This window comes from Manacus candei, unplaced genomic scaffold (assembly GCF_025592945.1).
Source record: "Manacus candei isolate 608988 ecotype Guabito, Panama unplaced genomic scaffold, ASM2559294v1 h1tg000057l, whole genome shotgun sequence".
NCBI lineage: Eukaryota > Metazoa > Chordata > Aves > Passeriformes > Pipridae > Manacus > Manacus candei.
The window spans coordinates 12,256,442-12,279,102 of record NW_026138105.1 but is presented as its reverse complement, the minus strand read 5'-3'; the positions used below and the strand labels follow the sequence as shown (position 1 = coordinate 12,279,102).

General features: G+C 39.9%; 1 protein-coding gene across 2 annotated transcripts in view; it reads left to right on the top strand.

Annotated features, from left to right (window-relative positions):
* RTEL1 (regulator of telomere elongation helicase 1) overlaps nt 1–22,661 on the top strand; it is a 44,563-nt gene that overhangs the window by 6,806 nt on the left and 15,096 nt on the right. For both annotated transcript variants that reach the window (XM_051802867.1, XM_051802866.1), the window contains exons 10-27: nt 266–419; nt 745–783; nt 1,423–1,501; nt 2,146–2,243; nt 3,514–3,569; nt 6,213–6,290; nt 7,108–7,189; nt 10,388–10,520; nt 10,839–10,952; nt 12,419–12,459; nt 12,922–13,007; nt 13,386–13,463; nt 14,184–14,261; nt 15,473–15,616; nt 16,380–16,495; nt 17,429–17,552; nt 18,719–18,872; nt 20,456–20,610. In XM_051802867.1, coding sequence (XP_051658827.1) covers nt 266–419; nt 745–783; nt 1,423–1,501; nt 2,146–2,243; nt 3,514–3,569; nt 6,213–6,290; nt 7,108–7,189; nt 10,388–10,520; nt 10,839–10,952; nt 12,419–12,459; nt 12,922–13,007; nt 13,386–13,463; nt 14,184–14,261; nt 15,473–15,616; nt 16,380–16,495; nt 17,429–17,552; nt 18,719–18,872; nt 20,456–20,610 — 1,809 coding nt within the window. The remainder of the gene's footprint in view (nt 1–265; nt 420–744; nt 784–1,422; nt 1,502–2,145; nt 2,244–3,513; nt 3,570–6,212; nt 6,291–7,107; nt 7,190–10,387; nt 10,521–10,838; nt 10,953–12,418; nt 12,460–12,921; nt 13,008–13,385; nt 13,464–14,183; nt 14,262–15,472; nt 15,617–16,379; nt 16,496–17,428; nt 17,553–18,718; nt 18,873–20,455; nt 20,611–22,661) is intronic.

The window sequence follows — 22,661 nt, the reverse complement described above, 5'->3', positions numbered from 1 at the left end:
TTTGAACAGTTTGTCATCAAACAATTACTGTCTGTACTCTGTAGAATGTTAATAACATGGACAAGGCAAAATCTGTTCTACATTTCAGAAAAAAAGGATACTTAGTAAAAGTCAGTCTTCAGGTGCTTATAAAATGTCCTCTGGCCTGAGCTGGAGATCAGAAATGAAATCAAGCCCAGTCATCTGGACTTCATCATCTCTGAAATTGCCCAAGCAAACAGCACACAGAGCAGTCAGAAAAATTCTTCCATTGCTTATATTTTAGGAGAGGTTGTGTGAGGAGTCCTCTTCCTTTGACCTGACTCCCTATGATTTGGCTTCGGCGATGGACGTGATAAACGTCATCCTGGAGGAACAAGCCAAGGTCGTTCAACAGAATGAAATCAATGCTGAATTCAACATGGAGCTGGCCAGTTCAGGTTTGTTGGCAACCACAAATCGCTGTTCCTCTGGGATTATAGGGTGCCACTGGAAAATACTGTTTGGGAAAGTTTCTGGGAGGTTTACGCTCTCATTAGTGGATAAATTATTGTTAATTAGTAGTTGCTGCCAGACACGGAAAGATTTGATGAAACCAATGTGACGTGAGGGGTCATGGGAAATAACAGGGAGGGGAGCACGGAAGATGTCTTTCCATACACACAGTTCTAGCCTTCATAGTTGTAATTTGTGAAAAGGCACAAAGAAACTGGGAATGAAATAGGCATGAAACAACCTCTTTGAAATCTTTCCTTTCTTCAACAGGACTGAACATGGAACTCGAAGATATAGCAAAGATCAAGAGTAAGCTTATATCCTGTGTTGTTGAAAACTGTTGTTGAAACAGGCTCAAAAAGTCAGCAACTATAAATCAAGCTCGTGTAGCATTTCCATAGACCTTGCTTGTAATGCTGACATTCATGGAAGCTTAAGTTGTCTGGCTTGTTCCAGGAATTTTGTGAAGTGTTTAGTTAATTTTTTCTCAAGAAGAGAGATTTGGCAGATGAATGCATTGCTTCCTTCTTTGCTAGAAATTCCCTTGTTTTCTGATCTTGGAATTACATTAGTTGCATCATTCTGCTGGAACAACATGATGCTACCTGAAGTTAACAGCAAGAGCTGAGATGTCTCATCTTTACAAAGCATTTTCAAAACCAACTTTCCCTGTCTATAAGGAAGAGTTTAACATTTATCTTGTGACTTAAGCTTCATCTAGGAATTGAGATCATGGAAGTTCTTAGAGTTGAATATGAATATTTAAAGATGATACCTAGGAAATTGGTTTTGATCATTTTGATTTGTTTACAGACTGAAGAGAACAGCTGGGCTGCTGTCTTTGGTAACAGCCTTTGTAATAAAGTACATTTGAAAAAGAGGCTTAGATATGTCCAAGAAGTTAGTTTCTGTGCACCCTGACTTTTTCCTCTCTTGATTCTCTTGAAGAAATTCTTCTTCAACTAGAAAGTGCTATTGATGCAGTGGAGCTGCCACTGAATGGTAAAGGAGTCACCAAAGAGGGAAGGTAAATTTCTTCTCAATAATAAGTTTACATGTTAAAAGTGCAGCAAATTCTAGTCCCAGGTGGAACTGAGTGAGCTGTTGGGCTCTAGCACTATTCTAGTGTCTGGAAATAGTATTTATTGACAGCTTTGGGTTTCCTTAAATCCCCTGTCCGTGGTAATCATTATTTCTGGTGGAACTTACTGGTGTTTCAAGAGTGGATGTGTGTGTACACCTTGGGTATTCTGAGCTGGAAGAAAGCTCCTTTCAATTTTTGTTGTGATTTAGGCACAGGTACCAATGCTGCAGTGAGCTGTTTGAGGCACCTCAGAGCTCTGCAAGTCTATTCCTACCTAAACTAATGCCTGTTGTACATTGTAAAAATAATCACAGAAATTGCATGCAAATCTGCTTCTAAATTAATATGTTGGAGAGAAATCATGGAAAATGGGAGTGATGTAATCAATGTGCTTTCTGTCATGTCAATATTATCCGCTCTATTTATAAGCAAACACTTAATTCCTGTAAAATTTTCTTTCTCATGGAGACAGAAACATGTTTTGCTGCTTGATGGTGAAATTGTTGTTATGAAAGAGTAACAGTAATTGTGTCCATGTGATTCTCTACAGTGTTTACCCATTTCTGCTTTTTCTTTGTAAATTGCAGCTACATCTTTGATCTGTTCGCAGAGGCTCAAATAACATTCCAGACCAAATCCTCCCTCTTGGAGTCACTGGAGCAAATTTTACAGTATCTTTCAGGCCGTAAGTGTATAAACTTGTTAGTTGTTTCACTCAGGCTTTTCTCTTTAGTGCAGGTGATTGGAAGTTTGCATTGTTAAGGGGGAGGAGGAGAAAGGCTTCTTTGTTTAGAATTAAATTGTAAAGCTTTTAAAAACTAAAATCTGACTGTGAGGACCTGTGTCTTTTTATTAAGACTTGCAGCAGGGTTCTCTGCTTGGAAACATGTTTTTTGTCTGTTCATGCAACAGAACTAATTTTAAGAACCACTTTGTGTCAAAACCTGGGTGTGTGCCAGCATGTGCATGTGCATCCATAGAGGATTTTTGCACAGACACTATTTTTCTGCAAAACCAGGTGCATTGTGGGGTGAAGCTTGTTGACATTTTACTGATGGCCCCTTTAGTGTTTCAAGTTCTTCCCTGGTAATGGAGTCAAGAAATAGAAATGTTGGGAATCACATAATGTGGGGTTTTTTTCCTTGATTTAACAAGCTTCTGTTCTGCTGTCTGCCAGCATCTTGTTCTTAGTTTGCCCTTCTGGGAAGAAAATTCTCCAACTTCTACATGTGTTAAGAAAATGAGTTACTTCTTACTAGCAGACTCTTCAGAAAAAAACATTGAAGGGACTAGAATAGACTGCCAGTTCTGCAAGTGCATCCTAGGACAACACATCTATCCTTCCTTTTTCTTTCCCCAGCATCTTTGTCCTTTTAGGCTGTTTGACAGGTGCATCTGTTGATCATTTCTGCTCTCAAATCTCCACCACCCATGTATTTCATATGTTCCTTTAGCTGCTCCTCTAATCACCGTTTCAAGCACACTAGAGCTGATTGGGAAGGGCTATTTATAGCTGGAGCAAAGGTTTTTAGCAAGGTTTTTTTAGCAAAGGTTAATTTTCTCTCTGCATAATGGACCAGTCAGTTTTCTGTTCTTTTTTCCATGACACTGATATAAGATACGTGAGCTTTTGAAAAAAGTAACCAAACTTTAAATGTGTTTATCTTGGTTTTGATTAGCTCCTATCCAATTTTTAGTCTAGAGGAGCCTTAAGAAGTTTATGTAATTTTCTCAGATGACAGTTTCCCAGTGTGTTACAATTTTCCTGGCGTGCAATGCCAGTTTTATGTTTCTCCTTGCATCTTGAATAATGATGAAAAACTTGAAATCGTTTGTTTGTTCAGATAATAGTTTCAAGGCTTTGTATTCAGCATGTTGAGCTGCTCGGATAAGATGTGGATATATACAAGAGGATGTATATTTGTATTGTAAGAATTGTGTGTTTCTGTCTCCAGGTACTGGGATATTTATCAATACATCTGGATTGCATAAACTCTCAGATATTATCCAGGTAAATAATTAATGTGTCCTCTATAAACATCAGAAGGATAGAAGAGTTGGTTTAAAAGGTGTAGAAAGGCATTGGATCCATTTTATTTTTGATGGTGTGTACACTTGTGCAGTGGTACAAGTCTATAGTTTTTGAGGAGAAAGCTGCTGCCTGATGGGATGGTCCAATGTGATTTTTACACAGGTTGTTCTTCTGCATTTCTGGTCTCTCCTTTTGGAGATGCTGGATTTAAACTAGCCTGGATTTAGCCTCCACCAGGTGGAGCTGGGTTATTGAGCTCTTTGCTTTTTAGCAGCAGCATTTCAGAATACGAGACCTTCTCATGAAATAACAGGACAGGCTAAGGATAAAAAGCAAACAAAAGATAATTTAACTGCATTTTTTTTTTCATTTAATTATTAACTTAAGAGATCACTAAAACAAAAGTCTTTTCAGTGCTGCAGGAACCGAATGTGACACCTGTGGGTACCCACATAATGCTTTCAGTCCTCTCCCTAGTGTGCACTTCCAAAACTTTGATTATGAAAATTCTGAGCCCCATAAAATTAGGGAGTACAGTGGGCCAGTGGCCTGTCCAACATATGTGTCCAGAGGGGCACCAGGGAATAACACCCCGTTTAAAACTAAAAATGAAGAAATATATTCAAAGTTTGCAAACCTGCATAATAAAGACAAGCTACCTGTCTGTGTTTTAAATGATCCTGGTAGATTTGCAATACTGAACTCTGAATGGATGGATGTTTGTGAGGGTGTATTTACAGTGGCATACACAGGATTTAATTTTTTTATGAGTGGCTAAACAAAACCTTTATGTATGTTCTGATACAGTAATAGCAATTTGTGTATGCTGGTACCAAAATGATTTATACTGGGTGGTGATGTCACTGTTCTGAGGGCAAGGTGAGGTTGTGCCTAATTTAAATTGGTTTCTCAGAGATTCAAAGCTGAGAGATGAGAAAATCCAGAAGTAGGAGCGAGGTCTCCTGATCCCAGTGACCTGTGCTACAGGTCTGGGGATAATTGTCTGGGTGTGCTCTTTTAAGCTGTGGATAGTGACTTGAATTTGGAAGAGAAAGCTCAGATCCCTTTTCTGCTGCTGAGGACATGCACGTGGACAGTCACTGCAAATGATCTGCCATGGGATAATTTGCTATCCTGAGATATTTTAAAGTAGGACCAGGACAGAGTTTTCGTTGGTTAAACACAGTGCTTGCTGCTTGCAGAGCCTTGTCTTTGAGTCTTAGTTTATCATCAACTTGTTTCAATTAGTAGTCAATTTTTTTCTTCCTTTTTGAAGAACACTTACCAAAATCACCATATCTTTGGCTATTTTTCAGAAGTAAATATTTCCAGGAATTGTATTTTTTTTCCCCCGCTGGTGGAGAACATCTTTCTTGTTTCAAATAGCTGATATTATTATGAGTGTGGGTAATTCCTTTTAAATGTCTGAAGAAATTTTGTTTAGAAAAATTAACAGGGGTTATAAATATTTGAGAACCACAGCTGTTGTCATTGAAGTTGAACTGGAATGTCATATGTTTGAAACAACATCATCTGTTGTCCTGAGACATCACATATGGGAAAGGGGAAAAAGCACAACTGTTGATAGAAACTTTTAATTTAATAGACAGTTAAATATGATTACAACTTGATTGTTTTTCTAAGCAGAGTGTTATTAGGGTTGAGTATCACAGATGACATTTTGGTCTGAAGGAATGGAAAGAGTTCTTTTATGCTCAGTTGTGACTGTGATCTTGTGAATGTGTTCATTTATCCACAGCTAGAGTCATGAACAGTGTGAATGATAATACTGTCATTTGTATAGTTTGAATATATTCAGATATTGGCTTGTATTTTTAGAACAATGAGAGAGCCATGTGGTTAGCAGGAGTCGCCTGTGAAAACCTTATTTATTCAAGAATCTCTGTCTTATTAAATAGCAGAAGCAAGGAGCTATATTTAAAGTTATCACAGCAGTAACTTTTGTGAAGATACTTCTCAGTGCAAAAACACATTTGGGATTTTGCTGGAAGCAAAAATCAAAAATATATATGTATCAAAAATAGTGTGGCCAGCAGGACCAAGGAGGTGATTGTTCCTCTCTGCTGGGCAATGGTGAGGCCTCACCTCAAGTGTTGTGTCCAGTTCTGGGCCTCCTTGTGGCAAGAAGGATATTGGAGGCCTGGAGGTCCAGAAGAGGGAACGAAGCTGGGGAAGAGTCTGGAGCAGCTGAGGGAGCTGGGGAGGCTCAGCCTGGAGAGAAGGAGGCTCAGGGGGGACATTCTCACTCTCTACAACTCCCTGACAGGAGAGGGGAGCCGGGGGGGGTCGGGCTCTGCTCCCAGGGAACAAGGGACAGGACAAAAGGAAACAGCTTTAAGCTGTGCCAGGGGAGGCTCAGGTCGGACATCAGGAAAAACTGAGGAATTTTTTCACAGAAGGGGCAGTCATGCATTGGAACAGAGTGCCCAGGGAGGTGGTGGAATCACCATCCCTGGAGGGGTTCAAGGGAAGGCTGGATGTGGCACTCGGTGCTCTGGTCTGGTTGGTGCTGTGGGGGTCGGTCACAGGTTTCTCTCGATGGTCTTGGAGGTGTTTCCCAGCCTCAATGATTCTGTGATTCTGTTCACCTCCATTTTGCAGACAGTGTTCAACATCGATCCCCCAGAAGGCAGCACAACAGGTTTCCTTCCACATCAGGCAATATCTAAATATTACAAGGTATGGGATTTTTTGTGTGCTGCATTTTTCCTCTCTGCTATTTCATCCCTGTGCTTAGTGTATCCAAGATTCAGAAGGATGTGGACAGTGTAGCAAATGATGATATTAATTACAGGAAGGGAAAAAAAAACCAGAACAAAAAAACCCCACCAAAGGAACTATATTTAGTTCAGATTCTGAGAAGGGAGCTACACAGCAATTTTTGAAGAAACTAAAATGAAATTAGGAAAGCGCAGCAAATGTGAATTTCTGAAAACTTTGATACTGCATATTATGCAAGAATTGTTGTGTTCTTCCAGTAATCTGTTCTTTCTAGTTTAGCCCATTGCCAAGCAAGTTCAACAGAACCACTGAACCTCCTTCCCCGAAGTCGTTACAGTTTATTCAGAGTTTAGAACTTATGGGCTGTGCTGCTATAATGAATGTAAGGAACAGATCTTTTTCTAGATATCATATTAAGTTTAAAACTTGATGCTATTTTGGTTGCCAAATGAAGCAAGTCCAGAATAGTATTTTATTTCTAGCCTGCATGTTTTATGCTGGTGGAAATACCCAAGTAATGAGGTTCTTTGTTTCTGCTCAAAGCCACTCTCATAATCTGACTCAGAATGACTGGTTGAATGAACTTTTTTGGTTCTTAGAAAGTTATGAAACACTGGAAGCAAAACAGGAAAGAGGAAATAATACAGCCTTAGTAACAGTGTAAGAGTGACACTAATTACGTTAATTATTCTTAAGATGGACTGGCTTTTTTGAAGGATGAACTGCAAGTTCCTTTTTGTAGCCATTTCTAGAAATGTTTTTTATTTTCTTTCAGGTACATATTCATGTGGATAACAGTAATCAGAAAAAGAAACAAAAGACAGATGTCTGGAATTCACCATCTTCAAAAAAACAAGGTACAGGACTGATCTTGGGGAGGTTCATGCAAAAGCTGAATTGAAAACTCCTTAACTGCTCCTTTCTGGTGCAAATAAAAGAAAACAAGCACAGCTCCATTGTGGATATGATAAGCTGGGGAGGTGCTTTTTACTTTTATAATTACTTCTAAAGGTGAGGTGACATAAACCATCTCAGTGTAAAAATTCCTTGGTGCTTTGTGAACTGCTGGAGTTCTTCTTGGGCAATTATTCCAGTGAAAGAAAATAATCTCCATGATGGAATGGTTGGTTTTATTGGTGTAGAGAAAATCTTCAGAGCAGCCCAAGAATGGGAAACCCTCCTTCAGGATTGATTCTGAGGTTTATGACATGTTCTGTTCTCCTCATACCAGCTGTATTTCTCTGCATAACTGTTGTGCTAAACACAAAATTAGTGTTGAATAAGGCCTGTAACCATGTTTTTACAAGAAGGAGACTCACGTATAGCTACGATGCTGAAAAAGTGTGTCAAAGGTATCAAAAGAGTAAACTCCATGAATGTTCTCTGTTGAAATGACTCATTGTGGAGGTGTTACAATTGGTTGGCTCATTCTCAAGCTCTGCAGTGATTTAACAGGGATCTTGGCCAGATCATGTGAATTCTTTGCCATAAAATGCCATGCCTTGGGGCACTGTTGCCTTCTCTGGGAAGACCTACTTTGAGCAACTTCCTAAGTTCTTCAGAGCGTGTTGTCGTTCTTGATAGTTTCAGCCTTAACTATACTTTTCAGTACTTGTTCTGTTGAGATTTCTCCCTCTCCTTGTCTCTCTCTTCCCACCTGTTTTGTTCCTTATGCTCTGCATAACTTGGGATCTGGAACAACCTCAATATAGCCATGCTTCAAAACAACATATTTAGAAGAAAAGAAACTTGGTTTCTGAATCAAAGTTTATACTAAGCCTCCTATAAAGCTGCACCGAGCTTGGCTTTGTTGGACTTCAGCATTCATTTTTTAATATATTTTTTTAATAATTAGATGGAAAACAAAAGGTTTTCTGATTGGAGAAGAGAAATACAGATCCCTTTACCTGTGCTTTCTTAACAGAACATTCTCCAAGGATCTTTGTACATACTTTGCCTCATAACTATCAACTTAGTTAAGTGCTCAGTAATATGTGTTTCACAGAAGTCCTTTTATTTTAAGGACAAAAGTAACGGTTTTCAAAGAATGAATTTCCACAAATTTAATGGTTTTGCACGTAACATCCCCTTAAACGTTTCCACAAATTTAGTACTGTTTGGTTATCTGCAGATGTTTTCCTGAGGTGTTGCTCAATTGGAGTTTAAAGTTACGGGAATAAATTTAAGTAGATTTAGTTAAAGATCTGTTCAGGAAAAGGCTACTACAGACACTTTGAGTTTATTGCATAATTTGGAGGATTTGTACACAAAAATACAAAGCAGTCAGAGAATTCTGTGACTTAGAAGATGCATTCTGATATATTTGCTTTTCAAATAAAAACCGTATTTACAAGTACATGTGCAACAGACCTGAGCTTGTTGAGACTTGTGCTATGTGCAAGCCTAGCAGAGGCCAGACATGACTGATCAAGTCTCTGGTTTCCTGTGGTGATATAGTTAATGGTATAGAAATAGTTTAAACATTTAAGGATAGCTGTTTTCCAATGATTTGGTGGAAATTATCCACTCAAGCATCGTTCTCTACAAACTGCAATTGGTGAGGAGAAGAGGCATAGCTTGGGATGGCTGATGAGATTCCTGCCCGAGCCATCTATGCACAGATGCTGCTTTATGTCACCAATATTGAACTGTTGCAGTTTTACATTAGGATAAAACACCCTTACTCTTGGTTTGCTCTAAATCACCGTGTTGCAAAGTATTAGCAAGCCATTTCTCCTTGGATTTAGCTGTCCTTGTACCAGGAATGGAAAGAACTGCTGCAGGGATCTGCTTTGTGTGACACCCAACACTTCCTTCTGGCAAATGGGACCTTTAAAATGGATTTAATATTGTTAAACTTAAAGACATAACTGCAACACAGCTGACTAAAAATGTACTGCAATCCCAAGCTCTCCAGGAACTGGATAACTGGTGTCTGGCAGCCATCATGCTGTGTTAGAGAAATTTGTTTCCAGCTGAGCACTGATGAGGGAAATGTGAGTGGTTGGTGTCTTCTTCCGGGCCATCCCATATTGGCCCAGTTTGCTTTTATGCTGGAATTTCTTGGGCTCCTGACGTGAGTTTGCTCTTGTCTGTGGATACTTTTTGGCCTGTCCACATACAGATCCAAGCTGATTTGCACCAATTCTTAGTGTGATTTAAAGAGATACAAAGCTTGCTAAATTTTGGAATGTGATTTTTCTAGAATTTGGGCATTGTCTGTATGGGTTTGCCCAAATGAGATGGAAGGGCAAAACTTTAGCTAAGAATAGATATTCTCTTGTAATTCAAAGCAGTAAGTGACTCACTGGACAGATATTAATGGGGATTTCCTGAAAACGTCAACTTTTTTTTGGAAATACAGGCTTGGAGTGAAGTGTGTAAATTTCAAAGACATGCCCAGATACTTGGATGTAGGTATTTATTTTTTTTTCCACTGAAACTAATCATACAGAATGGAATCAGAAACAAAAACTCATGTTTTATTTGGCTGCTCTTGTTCTTGACCTAGATATTTGTTTCCTTCCCCTGTTCCCGTGTCTCTGAGAAGCTGGTGCGAAGTTTTCAGCAAGGCCAACAGTGGTACAACTCTTAAGCTGAGCAGTGATATAAATGATTGGTGTGATTTATCTGTGTTTCTTTATATTCTTTCTGTTGATAACTTGCAGTATGCCAGATTTCCAGTGTCACACTTACTGCATATCCACATCCCACAGGAGATTTGAGCTGAAAGGTTTGGCAGTCACCTGTGGGGAAAGTGGAAAGTTTAGATGGAAGGTTTATAGCCATTGGAAACTCCTCATGGAGAAAGGGTTCTTTTCCAAGCAAGTGAAGGGTTGGAGATATTTTCTTGTATTAGTATATTATGAGGGAGCAATGACCTTTTAATGAATAGTAATTAAATCTGGGAAGGACCAAAGCAGAACATACCACAGATCTGGAATTTTACCTTCAAATGCTGCCCGTTTTGCTTTCAGAAGTTCATATGCAATGTGCCATATGCTAATTTTCCCACGTAGACTTGCTTCCTAATGTTTTCTCTTTGTTTGATATAGGAAAGACTTTAAGCTATTGGTGTTTCAGCCCTGGCTACAGCATGCATGAGCTCGTTCGACAGGGAGTCAGGACAATTATCCTCACAAGTGGGACTCTCTCCCCCCTCTCATCATTTACAATGGAAATGCAGATGTGAGTACCTAGATGTGGGAACAGTGCCATTCCTGAAAGTGCAAATCTGCTCTCGTGACTTTAGGTTTTATTTCAGGGTTTTTGAGTGTTTTTCCAGAAAAGCTGTGGATGCCCCATCCCTGGAAGTGTCCACAGCCAAATTGGATGGGGCTTGGAGCAGCCTGGGATAGTGGAAGGTGTCCCTGCCCATGGGAGGGGCTTGGAACGAGATGAGCTTTGAGATCCCTTCCAACCCAAAACAGTCTGTGGTTCTGGAACTGGTAGCCTGTAGGGAATCACAATGAGTATGACTGGGATCTTCCCTTTGTGTTTCTTTAGCCCTTTTCCTGTTTGCTTGGAGAATCCTCATGTTATCGATAAACACCAGCTCTGGGTTGGGATCATTCCGAAAGGACCTGATGGAGCTGTGCTTACTTCTAACTATGAAAGAAGGTAATGAACTTCCATGTGGAATTCTGCTTTGAAATTCTGGGTTCCAGCATTTCGGGTTCTGCTTACAGGAGGATGCTAGTGAAGTAAGGGGGTCTCTGTAGTGCTTTTCTTGGATAAACACTGTGCTGAATAACAACACCCTTTAACTGCTACTACTGAAAATTTAGAATTTAGAACTTTAGGTCTGGAATGGGTCAGATGTCGAGGCACTGATAGTCCTTATTGGCCCTGGCCAACCTCAGCTTGGACTTTCACCCACAACCCTGTCTCTTACAGAGCAGTCACCCTCACAGACATGGAACCCCATCCTAAATTTCTTAGCTGAAGACTTAATTGACTGAAACATGTTTGCCACAACTATTTTTATATTTAAAGCTTCTCACCATAACCAGTCTCTCTTTCAGCTCTGTGTTGCCTTCTTAAGGAAAACATATCCAAATGTTTGTCAAGCTTTTGTTCATAGTTTTTCTTACTTTTCTCTGGTCTTCCATCATTTTGCCTCTGTCTTTGTGCTGTTCAGAGCAGACAGTGTTTCTGCTGCTGGCAGAGAAGGCCAGATGTTCCACAGAACTGGAAGGGGACTCGACATCTGTAATGGATCTTTACAGAGAAGCTGTAGTCTGAAAAAACCTCAGGCTGCATTTGTCATCTTCAGAAGTTTAACGTGCCATTTCAGTTTATTTCTGTTGAAGATATTGTCCTTTAAAAAGGGAAGGTTGAGGATTCCACCCCCCCCTAAGGGCTAGAACAAGGATTTTTTTGGAAGAAGGGAATTCACAGAGTTCACTGTGTTTTGGCAACATCTGTATGGTGATACTGGTGTTTGTAGGGCTATAAAAACATCTATGTTAGGTTTTTTCCCTGCATGTATAATTTTTTCTGGGAAAGCAGTACACAGAAGTACAGGGCAGCAAAAGAAACCTAAAGACATGAGAGAACAGGTGAGTTTTCAGTCAGGGCTGGAAGAACATAAATATGGCTCATTGGAGAGCAGGGCTTTTCAGTTGAAGATGAAGAGATTTACTATGAGTAAATAATAACCACAGTAACCAAATTCACCCTTTTTGCCCTGTAGCAACCACACCTAGTTGATCAATAATTATTTTAAATAGTTTTAACATTAACAGGCTTGGCAGCATTGTAGACTTCTCTGGCAGAACTCTCACTTTTATGTTGTTAGTATTAATCATAAAACTCATATGGCTTCCCATTTCTATTTGTGCATTTTGAAAGTATTGAAGTTTAGATGATCTGTGCTTAGTAATAGGAATATTTCATAGTATTAGTAAAGTGTAGTCAAGGTATTACTAATTTTTGTCCTTGGTATGGGTACCTGCCACAGGAAGGAGAGCAATTGGGAGTCTGGATATGCTATTTTAGGTTTTAGATGATTATGATATTTAGATGTGTATGAAAAACATAGAAAAGGAACTACAGTGATGTTACTTGATTTTTCTTCTTTGTAGGTTTTCAGAGGATTATTTGTCTTCTTTGGGAAAAACAATTGGTAAGTGGAGTGTGTGGATTTCAGAAATGAGTTGATGACCACAGTTTTTAGAAATCTAAAAAGAGCAATACTAAAGAAGGTGCAATAACAGGAAGGTAAAAGATCACAGTGCAGATCTGAATGCTGTTTGGTTTTGTGTACTTGTGTTTGCTCAGGCAACTGGCTGCTGTGATAGCACACAAAAATGAGTTTGAGTCCCTGGCTTAATGTTTCCAAGTCAGGAGTAAATTTTTATTGTCAGGAGTTTGTGTTTGGGTCAAAAATGTGATTCCTAAACACGGAAGGTGACAGAAACTAGAAAATTAGAGGTGATGCAGCCAAGGGCCATTTGCAGAGCAATTAAGGATCACATGAAATTAGTGCAATTTCTTGTCTTGTTTCTGTTGTTTTTCCTCTCCAGTCTGGATTCTCCATCCCAGGATGAAAAAGTCCTCAGCTACACACTTGTTTGTCTCGTTGCAGGTAACATTGTGCGAGTTGTACCACATGGGCTGTTGGTGTTCTTCCCATCGTATCCTGTCATGGATAAGAGCCTGGAATACTGGAGAGTATGTTTATTGCTCTGCCTTTATTGGGTGGTTTGGTTACACACACTGGACAGTTTGTAGTTATGCTATTTAACCATGGTAATTAAAAACCTTCTAGTGGAAGGTTCCATACTCATGGCAGGGGGTTGGAACTTAAGATGATCTTAAAGATCCCTTCCAACCCAAGCCATTTTGGGATTGTATGAAAAATCCTTCGCTAATAACTAAGTTATAAAATCTGGTCAGGCTTCTTTTATTTTGATCTCAGTACGCTGGAGTGCAGTGGTGTAGAAGTGGGGAAGCAGTGACCACTTCTGAGCATTTCTGTTCTCGTGGGCACTTCTGGTATGTGCTCACTTTGACATGACATCTCTGATCTGTTCCTTGTCTGTTTAACAGGAGCATGATTTTGCTAAAAGAATAGAAGAAGTGAAGCCAATGTTTGTGGAACCCAGGAACAAAGGAAGCTTTTCAGAGGTTGATTATTTGCATTACATGCCTCTATCAACTTCAGAAACTGTATTTATGTTGAAATACCTCCTCTAAGATGTGTTTAGGTGTGAAACACCCAAATTTTTATCCTAGGATGAAATTAAAACTCTGAGTGCTTCTCTGAAGTGTAATTCTTCTGTGCATCCTTCCTGTCCTCTCTTGGATGGTTGTGCAGGGTACAGTCTTCATTTAAATCCGGTGATGTAACAGCAGCTAAAACACACATGTGCTGAGTAATCGAGCCGCTAGAAAGCTGTCACTTGAGTAGTCACCGTTTGTTAATGTTCTGCAGGACTTTTCCTCCCAGCTCATCATGCTTTCCCAGCGTTGAAGAATTGTGCAGTGTCATCTGTTTATTTATAGCCCTTCTGTTTGCTTCTTAGAGTAAATAATATCCGTGAGTTGCTTTCCTGGTTTGCCAATTTTACTTAAGGATCTGCAGAAACACAAGACAGTCCGTGTTTTACCCCCTTATCAGAAGTATCTGACATTAATCTTTTATGCTTACCCAGATGTGTTCTAGATTTCACAGTGGTGTAAAGGTTTTGCTAAGAAAATGGGTCCTCACATTTGCAATTAGTTGAAAGCAAACACAATTGTACTAAGCCAAATTAATCACTTTTGAGATCTTAAGTGTACAAGTCAAATTTAGTTAGTACAGGATAATAACCTTCCTGCTCTTACTTAAACTTGTTTATATTTTAGGTGATTGATGCCTATTATGATAAAGTCATCTGTCCTAAGTCCAATGGAGCTACATTTTTGGCAGTGTGTCGGGGGAAGGTAACTGGGAATTTGTTTCATCTGAGATAAGATTATAGAGTTGACAGAAAAAAACAACACTCTGGATTTCAGTACATTTCCGTTATTTGACTGTAATTATATGTGGGGATAAAACCAAGTGCCCTGAAGCTTTTCCATAATTAGGTCACGTTTATATCTGCCTCGTTGCTGTTACTGTTAAAGGGACACATATTTGATGTCTTTAAAATGGATGAGTATCATAGTTATATTTCATGTTGGCTGCTCACCAAAAACTTAACACATTAGATGAGAATTGTTTTGGAGAATTGTAATTAAACGTGTTAGAACAGCACTGCTGAAAACCAAAAGTATTCCTTAGCTTCAAAACACATTATCTTCATGTTCTCTGGACTCATTTGATGGCCTTTCCTTTACGTTTTCCAATGCTGATAAATTGACTTATGTTTATCAGTAGAAACATTTGCAAAATCAGAAATTACTCTTAGAGCCTTTTTGCTGCTGCTTACTGTGTAGCAAGAGAAGACCCAACTTGTTTTGAACCTTTGATCCCAGTCTCCAAAGAGGTTTTTGGATCAGTGAAGAAAAGACATAGCTTTCTCCAGTCTCATAGCTGAGATTGGAGAACTGATTCAGCTGCAAAACAAACCAACTTTTTTTCCCCTTTAATTATTTTTCAGTCTGTTTGATTCTCTGATTTTGTGAAGTGATTTGCCAGCACAGTGAGCGTGTACAGGGCACGTGAGTGACAAATACTTGATGGGATGTCAGCAGCACAGCTGGTGGACATGGCACTGTAGTCTGAATTCTGAGCAGATTTCTGGCAGGTTTCTGTTATTGCTTTGGAATGATTCTGTTCATTTTTACTGTCAGAGAAGGTTTATTGTGTTCTTACCATGTCTTGTTAACAAGTCAGGGTATGGATGGTTTAAAGATAGGTGTTGACTGACATTTAAGATGTTCTCAATACAGCTGTAGTGCTTATCTGGGAATAAGACAGGCATTAACAGTGTTGGCTGAGCTTTGCTTTGTCAAGGTCTGCTGGAGGAAAAAAACAAGTTTAAAGTCTTGGTAATAAAAGCAAAAAATATAGTTGAAGCTATTCATAATGTATTCATAAACTACACTTGGCCAGGGAATTAATTGAATGGAGAAAAATGGCCAACAACTGCTGAATTGCTCTGAAATGTCACTTCGAACCCTGTTGATAATGGAAAATTCTGTCTCTTCAGGCCAGTGAAGGCTTGGACTTTGCAGATACAAATGGACGAGGAGTCATCATTACTGGGCTTCCATTTCCCCCTCGTATGGAGCCCAGAGTCATTTTGAAGATGAAGTTTCTGGATGAAATGAAGAGAAGTGGTGCAGGTGCACGGGTAAGACTGGGCAGCTTTTCCCTGGTGGCTGTTTGCAGGTTTGTGTTATCGTTTTTCCCTCTTGTCCCCGTGGGGTTTGGATTTTTCTCCCAGCCCTATGGAAGCATGGATACCAAAAAGCCAGACAACCTTGGGAGTTTGTCACAAATGTAGTCACCTTGTTTTCAAATTCAAATTCCAGTGGCACAGTCTCAAACAAATATAGGCTCAAAAAAAGGCTGTAATTAAAGTTTAAGTCAAAAATCTTTTTATGTGTTACCCATCCCTCTCTCTGAGGGATTTATTTCATCCAGAGAGAGCATGAGCAGGAAGAATTGCCTGTGCTGGCTACTTTGGGGATTGTGGGTTAGGGGGTGTGGTAATGTGTGTTGGGGTTTTTGTAGTTTGTTTTGGATTTGGTTTATTATTACTTCAGGCACGAAAATGAATGACGTTATAATTTAGTTTGTTCTGCAGCACAGTCATGCATAAATAATATGGTGAGTCTGTTGTACTGCCAAGGCTGTCAGTGCACCTTATATGAAATAGCCCCTCAAGATGGATGTTGCTACTGGAGTTTTCTGTGCTCTATAATTCAGGTGTGATATTTGAGTCAACCTGTGTTTGGTTTTCTTCGGCTCTTCGAGATTTGTCAATACCTCTTGTCGAGTGCCTCTTTTTTTTTTTTTTTTTAATTTCTTTAGAAAAAAAATAGTGACTGTACAGCATGGAGAAAACATTTTACCTGGTAAATAATATGAATTCTTCCTCCCACCTCTTGCAGTACCTGTCTGGGCGTGAGTGGTACAGTCAGCAAGCGTCCCGGGCTGTCAACCAGGCGATCGGCCGGGTCATCAGGCACCGCCAGGACTACGGTGCCATCTTCCTGTGTGACCAGAGGTAAACCTGGGCTCTAGGACACAAGCAAACACCATAGAATCCCAGAATGGTTTGGGTTGGAAGGGATCTTAAAGCTCATCTCATTCCAACCTGCTAGACCAAGTTGCTCCAAGGCCCATCCAGGCTGGCCTTGGACACTTCCAGGGGTGTGGCATCAGCAACATCAACAACTTCATATCCCAGCATGGGTATTTTGTGTATAAATGTGCTGATGTTGCTGTCTGGAGAAAGCTAAAGTTCATAATAATTGAATTATTTAACATAGCAATTTATATAAATATTGCACCACTTTAAGAAAGTAACCAGATTGTTATCCCCTGCCCCCCAAATATACAGTCTTGGAGATGCAGAAGGAGATTAATGGTATTAATGGAAAATGAACTAATTTGTTGAATTCATGTTCCTAATACCTCTGGAAATTATGTGATAATAATTTATAGTTTTGCATTTTCTCCATCTTTCACTTGAGAAGGCAGTCACCAGCACTGCATTGTTTTGAGGAGGATGGGAATGAGGACAGATTATATTAGAGAAACAATACTATGTATATCAATATACTATAGTAAAATTATACTGCATTAATATCCTTTCATTAAATGTTAATATAATAGGTATATTATGGGTAATAAGAGTTTGATAGGCATCAATGCTGAGGCTCGACTGGGGACAGTCTGGGTTCAGTACTACTGTTCATGTTACCCAGTTACAGATTTTATGGACAAAAGATAGGAATTGCCTGATTGTCTGGTATGTGGTATCAACAAAGCCCTTTTCTCTTGAGTGAAGACATCACCCCATTATATTTACTGCACTGTTTCAAACTTCAGTTGTCTTGCTACCCCTCCCTTTTCCCTTTAGACACTGATCTAGAATTTGTTGATTTAATTTAGCCCAACCTGGCAATTAATTCTCTTGTTTTCCAATCGTACACAGGTTCACAACTGGGGCTGTAAGAGGCAAACTGCCCTCGTGGGTCCGTCCTTACGTGAGTGTTTATGACAACTTTGGCCACGCAGTCAGAAGTGTCTCCCACTTCTTCCGCGTTGCTCAAGAAACTGTAAGTGTCTATAAAAAAACCCTCACAAAACACACAGCAGATTTCCTTAATAGTATTGGAGACTGGGAATCCTAAGCCAGGTCAGAAATGTGAGAGAATCACAGATGATGCCAGATTGGAAGGGACCCATAATAATCACTGAGTCCAGCTTGTCACTCCTCACGGGACTTAACACAGAGTCACTTGTCACTTCTAAGCATTGGAAGATTTACAGGAAAGAAGATATGCCTCATCTTTCTCCAAGGGTGAGCTGGAACAGGATGTTGTTGTTGTGCTGGGCAACTCATTAGGTTAGATCACAAAAATAACTTCCTCTTCCAGTTCCTCCTGAATAAACATGGCCTCTATTGGGTGTTATGCAAATCCTGGAACCGATGTTGGCATCCAAAAGCTTTTTACCTCAGGGAGAAGGCATATGTGTGGAAGAACTGGTCATACCCTCACATTTAAATTGAAGCTGACTGGTATAAAGAGTAAGACAAACTATCAGTTGTTACTGCAGTTCATCACTGGGTCATCTTTACTAATACAGCTTCTCTCTTAGCATTAAGAAGGTGGTATTGTCTGTAATAGTTCCTTGATGCAAAAAGTAATGTTGTAAAAAGACTTCCTAATTGACTGGAGGAAGTTACAGAAAGAAACAGGCTGGAAGCCAGAATGGAGAATTCTTTGTTCCCAAAACGGAGGTTAAGATTAAAATAAACACTTAAAATTTCACATACAGACTTGGATGAGTTCCTGGAAGACACTTTAGGCAAATACAAGTTGTTCAGACAAATAAGTTACAGATGGCTGATACTGAATGACCTGATCTTTTCTTATCATCAGTGAGAGTTTTGTGGTAAATGAGAACCCCAGTCTGATGTGCTTTGCCAGAGGAAGCTGCATTAGGAAGTGGTTGTTCTCTAGAAGGTCATGATCCTTTTTCTGGTACCAACTCACTTAAGTGCTGAGCCTGCTTACTACACTTCATCTGTGTCACTTCCAAGCTGTTTGATCCTTTTCTTCAAAAGCCCATAAATCCAGACTGTTTAACAATCATGCTATCAAGGGTTATTTGGGGAAAAGGAGATGTCTTTGGGTTGTTGCTGAGATTTTTGGTTGCAAAGGGAGCAGAGTAGAAAAATGGCTTTTGCCTGTTGTAACACTTTGCAAACTGCTTGCAGATGCCCCCACCCCTGCCCCAGTGCCCTCCTGGCCATGCTGGTTCCCTAAGTGACAGCAGTTCAGCACCATCTACTTCATCTGAGCAGATCCCCTCCGTCAAAAAAGCGAAAAACTTGGATGACCATGTCCCCAGTTTGAAGAGGAAAAGGAAAGGTAGGTTTGTGTCCTCGCAGATACATCTTTTTGTTTTGAGCTGAACTGAGAAAAGGAGGATCAAGAGACTAGAAAATGAAATGGGAAAGAAAGCAAGGAGAGTTCAAAGACTGATGGAAACATCTGATCAGAAGGGACATGGTTAGGCAATAGAAAATGGAGGAAACCAGTTGTAATTACAGAGCAAAGAGGCAGATGGGGCCTGAAAAAGTGCCCCACAGAACAGGAATTTGGTGGAATATCACAGGTAGTTTTGAAAGTGAGAACTGGAAGTTTCTGACTAATACTGACTTCAATATGTTCCTCTTCCATCCTGTTGTATAAATGACTCTTACTCAGTAATCTGGCTAAGAAAAGAAAAAAAAAAGGACATTGGAACAAAACAGTGTTTTAAATTTTGTGGTTAGCTAATGCTGCAGGATAAAGCATTTCTCATGTCAGATATTTCAGCACTCTAGATTGCTTGCTGGTTTGGAACAGAACAATGCACTTGTGTTTAAAGCTCTGGTTTCAAACCGGTTATGAGCAAGTGTGAGGGTGATTTGACATTAAATTTAAGCCAGTGTTGACTGCTGATTGTTGTTGAAAGGGATTACTTTGGCTGCCACTTTTTTCCCCCCGTCAATTCCCAGCTGTGCAGTTTCGCTCCTTCCTTTGATTTGAGTCCATCTCTAGTGCAACTGCAGAGTGAGCAGATGAGCTTTGCTGAAGCAATTTACCTTCCATCCCCTTGACTGGTAGATCCAGCTCAAAGGATGGGCTGGAATGTGGGACTGGAGGTGAAGGGAAGAAGCTGCATTGCCTGTTTTGAAAGGAATTTTCAGTTGCTTTGCATCATCTGGAACGTCGAACGTGCCTGTAATCATAGTTTTGTCTAGAGTTTTTTGTATTGACTTTTCAATTTATATCACAATATGCTCCCATTCTTCTCAAAATGGTGACTTTTCTTAGTAACTGGCTGTTGAAGTAATTTCACAAAGTAGTGGAAATACATTTTTTAAGAGAATGACTTATAGAAGTATCAAAGTGATACTAATTTAACCCTACTTGCAGCTCTAAATCCTTATATTTAAAACCAAATATACCTGGATCCTGATTAGTGGAAATATGTATTCTTGCAACCTTGGTGACAGTGTCTTACAGGTACTGATACTGGGAGAACTGTAGGCTTTAAAAAAACTTGTTCTCTTTAAAAATAATAAATCATGTTTCATACCAAAATCTCTTAGAAACCCAGTTTTGGGGAAATCCACAAAGCTGAAGTAATTAAAGCAGTAAGACTTTTCCCCATTGATCCTAAGCTATTTTGAGGTTAAATAAGACCATCACTTCAGGGAAAGTTTGAAAGCAATCTACCAGGTTGTGGTAACAAATGCTTGAGCAATTTTGGGCGTGATTTATGAAAGCAGTCTTCTTACGAAGTGATAAAATGCAAGTTTGGAAGATGTGGAAGATTATTTAATCCACCAGCACGTCTTTGTGGATTGCTTCGCAAGACTGGGAGGTATCACTCAGTCAAAGAAAATGCAAGAGATGTAATGTGGAATGTTAATTTGTCGTTTGTGTTATGCTGTTCATGCCAGTAAAGGGAGAGGGAACATCCAGCCTGTGTGTGGAATATGAACAAGAGTTTGTCTCGCCCAGAAGACAGTGTGTTGGGCTCTTGGATGCCCTGGAGCGCAGTGAGAAGAGCAGTGAAGATGCAGAGGAGGAACCTGACTTGCCAGGAGAGGAAAAGGTAGTGGCAATGGTGTGCAGAATACTTGTTTATAAGTAAATATCACAGGCTTTAAAGCAAAATGGGTTTAGCATTAAGAGTTCCAGCTCAACCCTCTTTCAAAAAACTCACTGTAATCAGCACTGATAGATAACTGCAGGTTCTCATAATTAATTTAATCAAAGGGTTTCCTTGCCACGTTCAAGTAGATGATCAACAGGTAGGTGCTTGTACTGTGCTCCAAGGCTGCTGACCAGGTGGATTCCTGGAAGTTAACCACGCTCTCTGGGAAGCAAAGAGCTCTCAGAGGAGAGGTTGTTAAATACAGTTTGTCCTGGGTGGAATCTGTGTCAGCTCTTTGTGTGAGGCCAGATATTGAATTAAAAAAAGGGTGGGGGAGGGTTTATGAATTAGAAATTGCTCTTTGAGATTAAAATCTTTGATTTGCCTTAGAGGATGAATGTTGCAGACTTGTGGAATATTTTATCTAAATCAAGAATCCACTATCGCATTAAGATCAACAAAGCTGCTTCTGTGCTGTTCATTTTCTTTCCTCTTAGATTGGTATTTTTAATGCATCAGTGGTTAGGCTGTATTCCTGCTTTCCCAAAATCCCTGTTTGCAGTTGTTGGAGGGGTGGCTCCCTTACCTGGCTGCCATCAGAGGAGTATTTTGGTGCTGGCTTGCAAACTAGCACGTGGACTTCAGGAATGCCTGTTGTAGCATACCCAAGTAGTTTGCTTAGGAGAAGAATGCCTGCAGGAAAATGTGGAGGTGTAGGAGTATCTGGGGAATATTTGAGGAGGCCTAAGGGAGATGGAGACGTGTACAAAACAGAGGGAATGTACCAAGGATAGCAAATATTTAACTTGTGTGCAGCCAAGTGGGAAATGGGCTCCACCACCCATGAGCCGCCGTGGCACAGACACCAAAACTTATTCTTTGGAAAGCCTGGCACGTTTCCAGGGAGTTGGTAACTCAGCTACAGTGCCTTCCTAACACAGCTGCACTGCTTTTGGCAGAGCTCAGCGTTTCCTGGAGCTGATAGACCTGATGGTTTGGCAGTCACTCAGCTGGTGTCCTCTTTCTCTGTTTGGCAGTACTGCTTCTCTGAGGCTTGTGCAGAACTCTGGGGTCATCCTGTGCTGCTCCTAGATTGGTGACCCGAGTGTAGCCCTGAGACATGCAGGGCCTCTGAGGGAGCCAGCTTTCACTCTGAGTCCAGCCTGGAGCTGATTTACTCAGTACTGGATTTGGACTGAGGATGGAGTTGGTGTGATTTCCTCTATTTCTTCACTGTCCAGCACAGTATCTGTGTTACCATTTTTTCTTTTATCAAGGTTATACTGCATCCTTGTTCCCTAAAAAATGGAAATTTAGCTGCTGTCATCCTGAAAGAATTTGCTTGCGGTAAAAAAGAATAAAAGTCTTTGTCATCTCAAAAAATCAAAATGCAATAAATAGTCTCTCAATCCATGTAAATAATGACTTGGCAGTTCCCCATAATCAGATTTCCTTGTGAGATATGTCTCATGGAAACTTGTCTTGGAAGCCTTATTTCTGCTGGATCCTGCTGTTCAAGGTGGTGCCTTTACATAGCACAGGAGTAAAAGATGGTTTTGATAATTTTTCTGACTTACTGTGTGTATCATACATATTCTCTTGCTGCTTATATTCCGATTCTTCATTCCCTGTCATGATGCTTAAATAAAATATATCTAAATGTGCACTTAAATCGTGGTCAGATTTGTCTAGAATTGGGTGTCCTTGCAGTATTAGGAGTGTACTGAACGTTGTATTTCTGGGTACAGCAACAGACTCCACAAATTGGCTCATCTGAAATTATTGGCCAAAGGAGTTGTTTATTTTAGTAATGGTGTTTAGTTGCAGTTAGTTTAATTTGGCTCTGAAGCTTTGTGATCTGAATAGCCATGTTTGGAAGTCACAGTGGAATTTAGGGATGCTCTTATGTTTCACTGGTTCCTCTCACAAGTGAACTTAAATGAACTGATAGTCACATACTTGCCATGAAATTTTTATTGGGCTAGAGCAAAGAAGTTACTCATTCCACA